This window comes from Acipenser ruthenus, chromosome 16 (assembly GCF_902713425.1).
Source record: "Acipenser ruthenus chromosome 16, fAciRut3.2 maternal haplotype, whole genome shotgun sequence".
Taxonomy (NCBI): Eukaryota; Metazoa; Chordata; class Actinopteri; order Acipenseriformes; family Acipenseridae; genus Acipenser; species Acipenser ruthenus.
In genome coordinates this window covers 11,802,319-11,819,453 of record NC_081204.1, presented here as the reverse complement: position 1 = coordinate 11,819,453, position 17,135 = coordinate 11,802,319, and the positions used below count along the sequence as shown (strand labels likewise).

General features: G+C 37.5%; 1 protein-coding gene across 1 annotated transcript in view; it reads left to right on the top strand.

Annotated features, from left to right (window-relative positions):
• The window catches only part of LOC117411965 (copine-9-like), a 112,206-nt gene that overhangs the window by 11,667 nt on the left and 83,404 nt on the right, over nt 1–17,135 (top strand). The window contains exons 2-4 of the mRNA XM_034019857.3: nt 44–84; nt 10,079–10,125; nt 13,321–13,424. Coding sequence (XP_033875748.1) covers nt 44–84; nt 10,079–10,125; nt 13,321–13,424 — 192 coding nt within the window. The remainder of the gene's footprint in view (nt 1–43; nt 85–10,078; nt 10,126–13,320; nt 13,425–17,135) is intronic.

Sequence of the window (17,135 nt, the reverse complement as noted above, 5' to 3'; positions counted from 1 at the left end):
GTGGTGACTGATTCCTTTTTTTCTCTTGCACTTGTTTCCATAGGAACCTGCTGGATATGGACACCTTCTCCAAGTCTGATCCTGGTATGGGACACATGCTCTAAATACCTTTATATATGAAACATTTTCACAAAGTTGATTGCTAAGGTGCATGCTGGAGCTGTAACTACAGCTCTTGTTAAATGTGGGCTACAAACACAAAGGGCCTCAAATCTTGGGTTGGTGACCTCACTGTCTTTAAAGCCTCATTGAGACAAAAGGTTATAGGGATTGGCTACTTTGTTACCTTTGGTAGTTTGAGAATCTTGTTGCTCATCGAATAGTGTCTACCATATTTCATTACTCTGCAGTGAATGGTCTTTCCATCAAAGAATCACAAAGTGTCCAATTTACTTTCTCATCGCCTTGAGTAGTCGGAATATATTTAAACGATAGTAACAGGGTGTATGAAGTGTATGAGGAGGAAAGTGGATAACATTGTCTTCAAGTACACAAGAAAAAATGAAATGTGGCTCCGAGTTAAGCCTGGGACGCACATGAGTGGAGCAGGGCGTGGTGAGAGGTGGTACCGCAAAATTGGTGAACACATGAAACAGTGTATGCAGCGGCGGTTTACAAAGTAAATACAGCCAAACTGGCCACAAATTATAGACTGGAGTTCCAGCGATGATGAGATGGAACAGGAAGAATTTCAAACAAAATTTGATGCTGTTTAACAGTATAAGTCCAGTATATGCAGTTAATTTCTTGTTGTTATTTACGGACCAGGAAAGAAATGGGAGGAATTGTACTGTGCAACAGTATGTTTCCCATCATCTCAACGCTACCATGTCATTCATGAATAGTGAGCTTATTTAAAGAATACAAAATTGAAGTGTACTGCTTCACTCTGTGTTTGAGATTTCTTAGTTACATTTTTAATAAACGGCAATGAAAGAGGTGTTAATTTAGTATGGCAACACTTCATTATGCTTTTAAAAGAATTGCCTTATGTTTCTGAAAGTTTCATTTTTTTCCCCCTTAACTTTCTGTTCTTACATAATTAAATATCAAGAACGGTATTACCCCTAACAGGCACCACATAAAACCAGGCCAACATGTTTTGAATGTAATTTAGTATTAAGAAGTCTTGTTACTTATGTGTGTGATGAAGTAGTATAAGATATTAATCAGACAAATCATGTTGATGGATATTCTGAAGTTTTCATCCAGATATGATGTATCATACAATCCCAAACCACCCATCTGATTGGTTAGAGCTAGAGTTGCTGAGGGAAAATGTCTCAGCGATATTTTGCCATTCTAAAATTCTGCCACTGCGATGCTTTTCGACAGTATTTTGTCGTCAATGTGATTTCAGTTTCATAAAAATAAATGGTGAGGAATATGCACTGCAAAATGCTGCTTTTTCCGCACCACTCGTGTGTCCCAGGCTTTAGACTTATTAGTCATTGGAAATAAATTAGTCATTCAATGACAGGTTGCTCTGCTGTGCTGTCAGTGGAAACCTTTCTAATGGCCTGTGACAGTATATACAAAGTAATGTAGATTGCAGGATACATTGATTTGAAACCCTAGTGAAATGTCAATCTGAAATTGAAAATATCAACTCTGAAATTGATATATTTTAAATATTGAAATATATATATCATTGGAGAGATAAAGTTAGAAGTTCCAAAGGTTGCTGAGAAATTCGGTAACAAGCAATAGCCGCGTCTCATATGAGTCATGTGATTATCTGATTCTTCCAAATTTTGTATTTTGATACTGTATAGTGAGTAGCCCTGTATTTCAGTACTGGTTGTCTAGGGGATTTGACAATCCAATTTCATTATAAAAAGGCCAGTAGCCCTTTCATTTGCAGAGACAGGCACTTAAGGAAGTATAAGACCTGAGAAAATCACAAGTGACATGAAAATAGATAGATAGTGTCAAGCTGGCTCGTTTTTGACCGGATCACAGATGTTAATTTTCAGTATCAGTAATTGAATTGTTAATTCTAGCAATTTTATCTTATTTATGTTGAAATTACTCGTCATAGAAGACTCTTATCCAACGCAATGCTGTACATTTCTTGATTGAATTTAAGTTGATTGAGCTGTAAGCTTGCTTGATGCATGTACAGCGATCTCCATTCACGGTGCACTGTAATGCAATTAGGTTTAACTGTATTAGACATGCTGATGCTTGGCATGTTAAGGTTGTTTATTATTTAATAGACCAAACTCACCCAGTTACGTAGAAGTACATGAGCACTAAAAGCCTTCTATAAGTAAAATGATCTTGAAGGCAGGTGGCACAGCAATGGTATTCCCTTTACTACTGGTCAAATCTGTGACAATAAGAGGAGGTGACTATTAGTTCACCTGTAACCTGGAACAATTAAGAATAGAACACAGAAACGTGGATACAACAACTATACCTATTTTGCTGTGGAACTTAAACTATAGCTATAGGTTTTACATAGATTATAATGTTTTTTATTAACACTATATCTGCAAGGCGTGTACAGTATACAGCACAATATAGCATAAACACTGCAATGTGCATGTTAACAGCTGTCGTATGTTTTTATTATTACAATGTGTTGCAGTACAGAACACTCTATTAAAAGCTCATTTTACTGTTAATATTCCTGAAAGTCCTGTACTGAGTGGGAATGGTAGCATAGAGGCACTACAGTCTGCAGTGGTGACATTGTCATGTTTTCACATCACAATTGTATCACAATGGCATGAACCAACATGCTGTAATAATCCACTGCAGTACCATATCAGTACCAGTGTAAAATATGTATAACATCCAAACATACGGGGTTGGCATTTGCTGGAGGTTTGCTAATAGTTTTGTTAAGGTTTCTTTAGGTTAATACACTGGCGGTATAATGGTATTCCAATGTTTTTTAAATTGTTCTCTAAGGGTTGTGGTACATTGTCCTTTTACTACTAAGGTATTAAGGACATTTTCCATTAAGGAAACCACAGAGTTCAGGTCATTCCCCGAATATATTCAGGTTTACTGCAAATAGTTCTGCCTTCATTTTTATACCACCTAATGGAAAAGATCCGCATGCTCACTTAAGTGTGTGGGATCCGATTTATTGGAGACTTTGCAGCCGTCAGTATTCATAAACTCTACAGTCTGTCTGCGGCGTGTTGCAAGACACTGCATCTTATTTCCTGGGTGATGCTAATTCCATGTCATTTATACTGCTTACAATAACAGCATTATTAATCTTGAAACATAAAGGAAAATTGACAGTAATGTGTCTTAAAAAATGGGCTTATATGTGCAATGCTCCAAACAGTTTTAACAGACGTTTAGGCCTATGCATATTTAAGGATGAACTGCCTGATGCAAGATCGGTAAGCTTTACCTTTTCATGGCTCTCTTTTTAAATTTCTCTACCATGAATAATAGTTTTCATGAGAAAAAAATGACATACTAAGATAGTGACAGACCGAAAGAAAAAGCTTGGTTGTTCTTTGTCAAAACCAATCAGTGAGGGTAGAGAGATCCAATTCATTACACACTGTAATGAGTGTGCACTGCATTTGAAGCCTACTGTGCAAGAGAATATAGATTTTAGTAATGTAGGCTGTTATGTTAGTTCTGAATTTACCCCCTATTGTGTGTGTACAATAAGCCTCTACTGCACTGAAAGCAACAGGCTCCATTTGTGAGTAGACAGATGTGACTTTATATCACTGAACTCATTACAGTTCCTCAGACACAAAGGGGACATCCAGAATCCCAAAATCAAAATGTTAAATATACATTTAGAATAACAGGTGGGCTTCAGGAGAATACAAGGTTATGCATTATTTGCATTAAGGTTAGGATTATTATAAATCATGAAAGCACTACTGGAGTCACCAGATGCAATTTATACATCAAAATGGACCAATTTGTTGTTGTTTGCTACAGTAATGCAATATATTTTGTTCAAATAGCCTTTTCAATTTTAAAATGTAAAAAAAATTGCTAATCACTGTTAGTGTCTAGCCTTTCCTATCTGCTTTGGCTATGTCTTCACCAGAGTTATATCAATGGGTATTTATTTTTTTCTAAGAAATATACTGATTGTTCTAAGGGTGTTCAAAGATCAAGTCAAAATGACTTGATGGGGAGGAATTTTCACATTTTTAATGTAACACTTCTTAAAGACAGAATAGCTGCATTTGTTGTAAAAGTAACTGATAATCTTGAAAACTAACTAGAGCATAAAGGTAACAGAAACTACCACCATCAATAAATTAAAACATGTGTTGAGCAAGTGCTTGCAAAGGGACTCAAACTAAACTAATGCAACATTTCAACTGCAATCAAAAGCTGTCTTTAACTCCTAGAAATCGGTGTTCTGTGATGCTGCCTTAATGTTTCTTGACCCTGGAGGGTGAGGTTAAAAGCTCTAGAACCACAACTTCCTACAAGCCTCTTGCATAGTGGTTAAACGCTTGCTTGCCGTCCTGTGACACGGGCATATTTTACATTAGTTTGAAAATGCATATGCATTCAGAAATAAAACAGTGAATCCATTTTACACACTCAAGCTGTCTTGGTGCTGGGGAGTCTGGGGGAGTACGATCAGAGAGGTGGTTAGAGCGTTCCAAAATGGAGATAAAGAATGCAAAGAACCCCCCTTGCGTTATTAAAATGATTTTATAATATAATTGAATTTGAAGTAATTCTTGCTTTGCATGGACTGTGACACAGTTACGGTACAGTGCAAACGCATATTTTACACTAAATGATTAACCTTTGTATTGCTTACCCCCTGGGGTTGCATTGATGGATTCCCACTCTGTTGAAAGTTGCAGCCTGGCAGCCCCATGTTGCATCACAGTTGTCATAAACATAGTTGGCTTTCCTTGTTAAAAATAAGAATAAAATGTTATGGGTTATTCACAAGGGTTCAGACACAGTGTGCAATTCAGCAACACCATGAAAGAGGGTCACTGCAGAGTTCAACATTATTGACTAGATATTTCTTTTTCATATTCTATGTTTTTTTTTCAGCTTCTTCGTTGTAAAACTTAGACACCAAGCAGCTGGTGACTGTTACATAGACCACACATCCAAGGAGGCACGCTAGGAGGCAATCAGAAGAATGGCAAGAATATTGCCTAACAAATTGCCTACCAGACCAAAACATATTGGCAGTTTCTACTTTAAAGTAGTCTTAAATTGGATTTCTCTTTTTCTTTTTATTGGGAAGCTGCAGGAACCCTCAAGTTGTCTATAGTTGTGTCACGTTACAGCTGCTCACATTTTACTAAACCTAAGATACTGTATATATCCCTTTAGAAAAACACCTCAGAGTGTTTTAGAGAAGAATTGAAGAAAGAACAAGTGTACCAAAAGCAAAAATGATTATAGGTGAAGTTGGACTTGTTTTATACATTGGTGTATTGGTTTGGTGATTTAGAGCAAGTAGCGGGGTTCCGAAAAATAAAGTGTTACACGTCCCCAGGTGCTTCTACAACTGTTTAAATAACGTACCTGCCATTTTTATTTTCATTGATTACATCCTGACAACGTTTTACACTTATAACTTTAAAGTCTGTTTAAAGATCTTTTCAAAATGGCCGCTGTAGTGCACTGATAGTGTAAGGATTATATTTGACATTATCAAACAGATAACACAGCAATAACGATCCACGATGTGGTACAGAACAGAAAAACCAGAGCACTTTTTTTTTAATCGCTCTTCCTGCAGTGATTTAGAGGACAGATCTCAACCCCAGTGCACTAGAGCGGCCATTTGAACAGACTTTATAAGTGTAGAAAGTTGTCAGGATGTTAACAATGAAAATAAAAATGACAGGTGCGTTATTTAAACAGTTGCAGCAACACGTGGGGATGTGTAATATTATATTTTTCAGAAACCCCGCTACTTACTCTTTAAGGGTGTCATAAAAACCATCCACATTCGTGGCTGCTGTGGTACAACAAACTGTCTGGTTTTCTTTGATTTCTACATTCCATAAAGTCAACTCTTGGCTCCACTGACTCTATATAATACAACACATGAGAAATCCCACTTAATTATTTTTTTTTGTGTGCATAAATCTCAGTGCTAATGAAAAGACGGGACATAAAAAACTAAACAAAACTACTTTTGTCTGTTTCATCATAAAATGTTCAATTTACAGCAGACAGCCATCTTCTGGCTTTGAAACTACCTACAATAAAACAGAGGTTGATGAACAAAACAACATTACCAGTAGTTAGACAGCATAAGCACACAGGCAGCATGATAATGTAGAAAGCACACTACTTCTGTAGTGTTTTACTTTTACAATTGTAGAAAAAAAGAATATTACTACTGCTGCTTTTAAAACATTCACCACAGCGTAGTCCACAATGCAATGCTCAAATCCATTGCTAGGGAATGCTGAATTCTGTGTTCCGGACATACAGTAACCTCCATGTACATGTTTGTTAAGGGTGTAATTAACATCGTGAGCAGCTGAAATGTCAGATCCTCAGGTGATTTTCTGAAAGGCAAAGACAATGAGCAGCTAGTTAGCATTCGATATCAGAACTGAATATAGCTGAAAGCGTACTATGCTGCAGTATCATATTTGTTTTATCAGGTTGAACATTTTTCAGTTACCTGTAAGGTAACTAAGTCCTTTTGAGTTTTAATTAATTCCCACAAGTAATATTTAATACAGCATTTATATTGTTTTCAATCCATTTCTATAGACATTTTTTTTATTTGATTGTTTTTGTTCGTTGTTTTGTCTTGGTACAGTACTTCTGCCTAAAGACAGCTCACTTTTGGTCACAAGCAAACGTTGTGTGCTGTATATTCAATGTTAGCTTTTAGATAAAGTGTGACTTAAGTAGATAATGCATTGACTAGAAGGTAATGCAAATGAGTAGAATACAATACTAAGTCTAGTCCATTGCCAATGGGATCATTATAATGAATGTTAGGGAGGCAAGTGATCATTTGATGTATCTCTTCCTAAGATGCATAGAGAAGGGGGAGGGGTGCATTTCTTCAGGTAAGAACAACCCTGACTGTCTATTTTAGCAGTAATTAGTATTCTTGTCAGCTAAATACCTTAGCATGTCCAACGAGAAGCTAGAATTAACAGGAATTAAAACTAATTGTAAATAGCAACATATTAAAATGGTAATAAGAATTAATATGCCATAAATCATATGTAGGTTAGACAGTTGTTGAATATTTTAAACTGGTGGAGAGTCTAATTAGCTGACAATCCAGAGCTGTCATACCCCATGCATTAATGCCTATTGAGTGTTTTCAAGGACTGCAGCTACAATCAGGGTTCTGTGGTGTCTTATAATACAAGCACAACTTCATGTATTGTAGCCATTGTGTCTTTATTTAACGTCGCATGCTTATGCCTCCCTGAGTTATTTTAATAAAGTTTTGATAAAAAAAAGTGTAGCGCTAATCATTTTTTCCATTATGATTGGGTATAGCGAATGGAACAATTCCATACATCTTACCTGTCGTGCCCTTCCATTCACTATGTCGGGCTCATGTGCAGTTTTGAAAGAAACACACAGTATAGCTAACATGTTGTTCTGAAGGAACGCTGTCAGTTTGCATACATCACTTTCATGTAGTCTGTTACTTCTCCACTTCCTATCTCATTTCGCAACACTAAAACTAGTCAGTTGCAGCTGAGTTCTTTGCAGTGATTGTTAGGGATGGAAGTGTAAAGCACATCAGCTGCTGGTTGGGTCTTGTCAGTAAAGAAGGCAATGAGGGGGTGTGGGTCATTTTACTCTCCAGGTGAATGACCTGGTAACCCTCACTAGTAGGAGTAGCACTGAACAGTCAACCTGGTAGTCGACCAATCGCATGTCACGCGACTGTGAAATAATTGGAAAGCATGCAATTTCAGATGGACAGAAGTGCAGTTGCTGTTGAAATCCATTAACATGTTGAAATGCATAATATACATTTTAGAACATAGTATTACAAAAATGTATTGGTTAATGTGTTTTGGTTAATGTGGTTAATGTGTTTTGTGCATCATGGTGCCAGTGGGGCTACATTTCTGCAGTAGTTACAATTTATTTCTCTCCAGCATCAGAGTATGGCTCGATTGAGGGAAGTCAACGGGGTATTAGTCAGTGTAAGGCAGTCCAGAGGAGGAGGAGAGCTCTTGTATCCCCTGAACTAGCTCAGTTTTAGACTTCACACACTTTATTGTTATAGGCAATTTTTGTTTATTTGATTTAATAATAACCCTGCGCTGTAACGCTTATTTTTAATATTTCCGTTTCATTCCTACCTGAGGTTTGACTGCCCTTTCACAGGCCCATTATCTAAATAACAGCTTCAAGACAACGGGAGCATCTTCCACTGTAGTTATTTATTAAGTGTCAAAGAGACAGGAAAGCAGGCAGAAGGGAGAAGACAGACACTGATTTTACTGTCATTTGTCCCTCTCAAAACCACCCCCCTGCGTTATGTTTTGCTTCAAGGTAACTGGTTCTGAATCATGGTTTAAATCATCTGGTATTTGTGATGCTGGCAATTAGGAGCCCCTCTCTATGAACCACTTCGACTACACTTCAGCATTTCACATAATGAGAAACCATTTATACTTCATCTTACACTGTATATACTGAAACATCGACTGTATACATTTTTTAATTCAGAGTCCTTGGTTTTTACAAAGAGAAAACAGCTACACAAATTACATGTAACCTTTTGAAATGCACTCTCTGTTGGTCCTTGGAGACCATTTGAAAGCAATGCACACTGTGGAAGTGGGATATGTTGACCACCTATGAGCTGACTCGAGTTACCATGGGAAATTACCCCATTTGTTCATTAAGAGACCTTTTCAAAAGATATAAGACATTTTGATTTAATAAGTCATTAGGACACAAAGTGTAACATGGATTCACAGTATGACTTGCTGGTAGGAAGCAGGTGGTAGGAAAAGCGAATATGGAAATGATACATGCTTTACAAATGTACAGAAAGGTCTTTAACACCTTGTGGCAATGTGCCCCGCCCCTGTGTGCATATTATGTGTTGTATGTTGCGTGCATGTGTTAATGTTGGGGTATAGATTGGTACACGGGATATAAACGGGTCTGTGTTTCACGTGTGATTTAAAAAGGTAGATTTGTATTTAGGCACGAGGAGGGCACAAATCACTTCACGTGCTGGTTAAATGTAATATGTGAGCAGGGGGTTGCACAGAATTAATTCACGTGCTGGAGTTCAAGTGAATAATTAATTAGTAATTGAATCCCAGCACAACAGTATATATAGATGCACATTTCATTCAGTCGGGGTTGGGTGTTCGGTGAGTGGAGAACGGGAGAGAGAGAAGGAGTAACTAAAAGTAAGCGTAAATATCAGTGTTATCTGCTCACCGTGTTTGTCTGTCTAGTCCGTTTTGTTCGTCTATTTATTTTGGCCTCAAGTGCCGTGCCCTGTGTTTTGTCTGTTTATTTCCTGCTTCTGGTCTGACGCCACCCACTCTGGCCGTCTTTGTGACACACCTATACTTGAATGATTGTATTTATATGTTTCATTTCTACTGCTAATTGCAATGCATTGAATCTCATGTGCACATGGCAATGGATTTGTTTTTATGAGATACTTCATACGACTCTTTTTAAATGTTGGATTTAGGATAAAAATGGAGGGTCCCAAGTTCCTTACATGGTAAAAGAACTACTGTACACTGTAGCAAGGTGAATGCAGGACCTTCCGTTGTATTGTACAGATTTCTTAAATTTGTTTTGCCGTGGGAATCAAGGCAATCGTATACTGTATACTGCAGTACATGTACTAAATCACACTCGCCATCAACTTCAAAATAAGTGGTGCTTATGAACGGAAAAATCGCTTTTAAATTTAAATTAATTTATTTAATCGTCTATTTCAAACTATGCTGCGATTAGAGTGAGAGTATACTGTAAAGATTTGAACATTTCAAGTGTATCTAATAATTAATAAGCTGCCTTACCTCCCACTTCTTCATTTAAAGCGGCATGTTAGTGCTTTAGTAATAATCTTGCTATGGTATGTTTGCTGACAATAACAATATATCTTTTTTTTCTACAGTGGTAGTGCTTTACGTGCAGGGAATTGGGAGCAAGGAATGGAGGGAGGTGAGTACTGAATCATTTAGTTCTGTTTGTTTGTTTTACAGTATGGAATCAAACCAGGAAGGGGAGGGGGACTTCACCAATAAAGATGTCAACAAAATTACACATGGTAACAGATTTTGAAGAGAAGGGATTTGTTTGAAAAATCAAACTTATAAATACCAAAAACATGTAAATGCTCCGGTTTGACTGATATTATGACTGCACACTCCTAGTGGTCATTTTTCAAACCAGCTCCCTTAATAAATCCAGATTTTTTTTTTTGCTGGATCAGTTAGCAAGGGTAGTAAATAGTGATGTAAGCAGAAACAACAATAGAAAATGATCAAGATCAAGAACTCGCATACTAGGATATTAAACGGGTAAGTAATGATTCATAATGAAAACAAACCCGATAGAAAGTCTGCCTTTAATTTGGCAGGGCTCCCTGCCCCGATATTTCTATACCAGTCCCCCAGGGAAACCCTGGTTAAGAAACTAGTCCAGTCAAACTGCGCTGTGCATTTAAAGTGAGTCTAGCTAACACAATACATTTCCACGCCGTCACGTCTATTCGCTGTACAGGTCTCAAATGTGTAGTTTTGAATGAAATCTAAGTTTTAGTAAACATGTATTTTTTTTTTTTTTTGTAAAACATGATATCTGTTACTGCACTCGGCCTTCCTTACACAGGTATTCTTGCACTTTCATGATCATTTCACCTGGAGAGTGAAATGTCCGATCCCATCAGAGCTTTCTTTCCTCCTAGCAGCCAACCAGCTGCTTCCCCTAATGATTGACATGCTTTGCAGCCAGTACGATGCTTGCCCCTGAAGAGACTGCCGAGGTGTAATGACCTAGGAAGTGCAAGTGTAACAGATTTCCAGGATGGCAAGGCCAACCAACATATTGTTTTTCTTTTCTACCTGGCAGATATCATGTTTAAAATACATCTTTTGAAACTGCACATTTCAGACCTATATAGTGAATGGACATGCACAACAGGTAAGATTTCTGAAAGAATTCTTTTTATTATTATTTGTTAGCTACAACCACTTCACTGTTAGTATCATACACCTCTACAGCTTGAATGATGAGTTTTCACAGTCATCCCTGCTATAAGAGGAATAATACCCCCAGACGCTCAGAGCCAGGTATATGAATGTGACCCTGTCATTCTCCTGGAACATGAACTTTATGAGAGCTTATAAAGTATTTCAACTGCAGCGGAACTCAACAGAGCTACTGAAAATTGCACTTGGCCCTTCCAGAGACCCTAATGATTCTGAAATTACACTTCAAGATCTTGGTGATTTTCCCCGCGGCATTTTTTTTTTTTCATCCAAAGACCAAAATGTAATTTCACAGTAGTAGACGAAGTGGCTTTTAAAAAGCCTATTGAAAACAGATAAGCGATTTAGAGTGTCATATTTAGTGTTTTGGCAAAACTAAATCCTGCTCTAATCCTTTGTGTTTTTTGCTGGTCTTTTAGAATTATTTTTTACAATCTGTATTTTGTATATATTTTTTTATTCAAACTGTTATGTCATCAGTGCATAAAGCTATGTTACATGAGTGGCTCATCTGGTAGAAGCTGGTTCAAGTCCTGTGGAGCTCCCTTTGGTAAGGAAGGCGAAATCAGCAGGGACTGTTTCTCCTCATTGTGCTGCAGTGGACCTTACTAACCAGGCGCCTGGTGAGCTCAGCCAGGGACACCCACTGACCGGTTCTCCTGTGCTAAAAGAATAATAATAACAATAATCAACGCTAATGCGCAAGCTTCACTATTAAAAATTAAAAATCTCAAATTAATTTATTTTGAGGTAATACTGTATACTAAACAGAATTTTATAATTACTTTCAAAACACCTGACTAGAATGACATTTGTTTGCAATGTGTTGGACATCAGTAGTGTGCAGTATTTGTAAAATTGCCATTTTTCAAGTCATTCATGGTTCTGTGAGCCATTTCTGGGTCCCTCACATTTGCTTACTGTTCTTCATCTGAATGAAAACTTTCTCTTTACATAACTTCAACAAGCAGAGTGGGGGGTTTGCAAATTAGAATTAATCATAACAAGAATTTGTCTTACAGTAAGTAGTGTGCAAATGGTAAAATGCACGAGACGTTTTAGAACTTGTTTAAGATGCCTAATTAAAGTACAAGTGGTCTAACATTTTCACACGAGTGCTTATTTTTTCTATATCACTGATTACTGATCTGAAAATTGAAATTCTCATACCATGGGTTTTTCATACAGGTAGGTATGTAAAGGATATCAATTACTTATCAAGCTATAAGGGCAAGTGCTCATGATGCCCTCCGGCTTCGTGCTTCGCTGTCCTGAAGCTGGTGGGATTGGAAATGCAAAATGAGTGTGATCTGCAGGGGGGGCGGTATGGGAGCTGTGCAGTCAGTCAGGCACAGAGAAAGCCTGTGAAGGTCAGCAGACTCATCATCATTCGGAAAGAGAAGCAGAATTAAAGAGAAACAGAATTAAAGATCAGCGCTGTTGCTGTTGAGGAGGTGATTTGTCAAATAACATTAATATGTGGACATACTGTAGCTGATATAATCAAAAAGAAAAAGGTTTTTTTTTTTTTTTTTTAGAATAAAAAAACTAGCTTAAACCTCATGAGGACTCACACGCTACAGCCATGGATCAACACAATCGTTAACAAAAAAAAAAAAAAAATTGTGGCTTCTGTATTAAATGGCTTAAGTAGTTCTCTGCTCCTTCAATTTCCAGGAATGCCGTTAACCGTCCTTTAGAACATACTGCATCTTTTACTCTATATTGATTAATAAAGCTGATCCTTAATGCCTGCAGCAAAGAAGCTTTTGTCGAAAAGAAAGTCAAGAGTTGCAGATTTGCTTGTGGAAAAAAGGTTTTCAGCATTGGGATAGACAACATGTCGGATTGCTTGTGATAAGGGGATAGTAAACGATGCCCGATGCTTTGTAAAAGGCCTGATAAAAATAAGTGGAGGTGAGGTGTTTTGAGCTTCTCTGGAATCAATACACTATCACTAGCAGTTTCCATGGCTGTCAGCATGTGACTCTGATGACAGCCAGGGATTCTTGATTAGCTGTTGATCCTCAGTGGATAAAAACCAAGCCTTGCAAAGTCTCCCAGCTTTAATTGACAGCTGATGCCTTCTGAAAAATCCTCTTCTCCAACAGGCAATTATTTTTCTCTTCTTTGTCTCCCCCCCAAGTTTGGAAGGACCGAAGTGATTGAGAACACATTAAACCCGGATTTTGTGCGGAAATTCGTTCTCGACTACTTCTTCGAAGAGAAGCAGAATCTTCGGTTTGATGTGTAAGTAAAATAACAAGCCAAGCCACCATTGCCTGCTAGATAATTGACCGCGACAACAGTTAGTCAAGGACATATTTCTGCAGGTAGTGACCGCTGCAGAGGATATTAATAATACTGTTATAAACCATGACCTTGAGTGGCTCACCTGGTAAAAGCATGGCCGCATGGCAGCAGTGTGGAGTAGTGGTTAGGGCTAATAAATGGTGTGTCATACAGTCAGGGGAGCGCAGGTTTGTGCCCCCTGACTGCATGACGTACTGACGTGTCATTTTTAATGCGGCACAGCAGGAGCATCAACGTTCCATTTGCGTGGCAGTCAAAAGGTTAAGTATGCAGGGATTTCCTTGTGGCTCATCTGGCAATAGCACGGTTGAATGGTGTGCAGGGTGCCATACAGCCTGTGTGAAGTCGCAAGTCTTCACTGTGGATTCCAGAGGGAGCGTTTAATTAGCTCTGGGGCTACTGCCAGTTAGGGAGGCAAAACCGATACAAACTGTTTCTCATCATCGCATCACAAGGACCCCTTCTGGCCTGCAGAGGTTCAGCGGACACCTGCAGGGCTAGCCTTTGTCCTCCAGAGGCCAGTAGCTTACTAACATCTGCTCTCAAGTTACTGGATGTAAAGAGGCAATTTGCTTAATCATGAGATTGGAGGACTTTTATGTGCATTTTTTAAATGTTGGGTTATGTTTTAGACGGGATCACTTAGGCTGCTTATGTCACTGTTTAAAGAGAGTTAAAGATTCTAAAGTAAGTCCTGTCCAGTTTTAGCAGGAATCTGCCTGTGGTATAATGGCCACTATTTACAATCTGATTTGAGTGAGATGTATGACAACGTTATAGATCCATGTTGGGCCACACCAATTACAGTGCCCCATGATAACTGTGCCACCCTGCTTTATTGAAACAGCTCCAAGCACAGTATAGCTCTAATATAGGTGCAACACAGAGGGTAGGGCTGCTATTATGTTTTGCCTTCAGAGATTACATTGATATTAATAACGTTACTATACCTTTAAGGTCCTCTGATTATCCCTGGAATGTTCCAGAATACATCCTAGCTGTCTATGTGGAATTCATTAATAACATAACATTGCAGTTCTACTTTTCCTTTTTAAACTGCCCCATAAGCTCCCATGAGAAGCATTGCACTTTCTCTATTGTTTTCTTTGTGATCAAGTCCTTCTTATATCTGCGTTGTGGAGGATATGAAACTGTAAATCATTTTTTATTAGTTTATGTTCATGGATATATTCCTATAAAGGGCACTTAAAAGCATTACCAAAGCCCACATAGTGTTTTAAACAAACTCTTTACTTACTGTAATTGCATCCTGTGCCTTTCATATACCCACAGTATGCTTTTCACCACAATCCCATTTGCTTTGAGATATATATGTATATATTTATTTTTTACCTACTACAGGTCACTATTCAGTTCATACAGATTCCCCTAGCATACGTTTGCAGAAAATCCCAAACATGATACCTCTTCTGCAACAACCATACAAAATGTAGAGAATACAGATTATATTTTCTCTTGGGAACCAGGCAGCCACTGTTTTTGTTTTGCTGGTCTACACATGCTTAGTGCGGTTATAAGGAGGAGCTATTATTTGTGTTTTCCTATAAATTTACAACTGCTAATATTAAATCTAATTCACCATTTCAGACTTTGTTTCTGGAAAATTTAACGGGAACCTTCACTTTGATTTGTGGTTTGATGTAGCCACCATATTGTGGTCATGTGGCTCTAAGGTTTCCCAGTGATAAAAACACTTGGATATATTGGTTTCATACATGGTACACAACTGTGATTCTCTAAATCAATCAAAAAAAAATAACTCATTTGTGGCAGTCATTTTATCAAGATACCGCTATGACACTACCTCATATATCTGACTCATGGTATCTCAAGGTACTGGCTTCGTATTTGCAGAGCTATCTGCACACTGCATGCTAAATGTGTTGATAACCTTGACCTTGACATTTTGTATTAAAATAGTCATCAGTTATTACATTGAGTCATTGAAAGATTTCACATGTTCTGTGCCCTGGCTAGCACTGCTACTGTCTGAAAACCAGAACTAAATGTAAAATGCATGTGTCATTTATTAACAGCAGCATGGTTCACTATCCTCTTAGTCTTTTATTCCCATTTGTTTCTAATTCTGAAGCCTGTTGAAAATGCTCTACCAGTACTAGTCTGCAGTGTATATGTGATAAAGACCTATCATTAGATTTAAGAAGTGTATTGGGGGCAGGAATACAGTAGCTGATTTGATTTGATGGCACAAGAGAGCTTATTGCTCTTTTTTCCCTATAGAGCGAGAGCTAGAGATTGCCAAGATTTTCTGTACTGTCATTTAGAAATCCAGCTAATTCAGTGTGATTTTCTCGGTCTGAAATACACTGCTTGACATTTCTCCATCATAAAAGATTTTTATATTACTAAGATACCTTAGTAACCTTCCCATCTCTTGTACCTCTCAAACCCACAACCAGAACCAATTCTCACCCTGTTATTATTATTATTATTATTATTATTATTATTATTATTATTATTATTATTATTATTATTATTATTATTATTATTATTATTATTTTTTTGCATGGGAAAGATAATTTTCCAATTAACTTTGGTGTTTTACTCAGTGGTCGTGCAAGATCTGTGTATAACAAGGTTGATGATAAAACTCCTCGCCTCAATTTTTACTCCACCGCCAGTACATGAACACACCATTAAAACACCATCAATGCCAAAACAAACAGCAATGGCCTGCAAATTTAAAGTTGTATACACAGAAGGCAGGGAAACATTTTTGTAAGAGCAAAATGAGTATAAGAGTATAAATTTAATAAGAAATGACCTCAGCCACATGCCCGCCGTGGGGTGTTAGGCAGTGGAGACGGATGACCTTCAGAAAGCAGAGGCTCTTTGAGTGCTGAGGAAATCCTCCAACCACCAAAAAACCCAAGTGAATTTTCTACTCTGGTTCTTAGTAATAATACATGTAGTTTAACCGCTACCCCACTCACCCAAAAAATATGAATACAATAAATAAATAATGTTAAAAATAAACTTGTTGTACAATTTTTAAAAAAATTATTTTCCAATATTTTTCTCAACACCAGATTATTTAAAATAAACACTGCTAGTTCTATAATTTCTGACTAACATCTAATGTCTAGTGACTAATGTCACTATATATTATAACAAATAATATACACAAAAACTGTGTGCGGTGACGTTGATAAATCACTTGAGCTAACATTCTCATGATTTATGCAGAATGTCACCCTGATAGAATTACAGCCATGGGTGTACATTGTTCATTATTTTATTACTGTGTCTGTTTTTCATTTAAAATTCCATAGCATGTTGATGGTACCTGTTGGTATTGTCACACTCCCAGGGAGATTTGATCTCCAACTTCTGATATTCATGTTGTAGTAAAGTCTAGAATAGGTAAAACTGCTGAGTAGTAGTCTTATTTCCCATCGCAGCAGTAGTATGCAAGAAAGATTTTCAAAGTGTACAAATTGATCACTCCATGAGAAGAAAGAAAGAAACGCACCTGCCATAATATTGTCAATAAGGATTAAACACCCCTGCATGGGCAGCGGAGATGGCACCTATTCGATGCAACACACCTGCAAGCTTTTTAAATTGTTCTGTAAAGATACATGACCATTCTTCCATGATTATCAT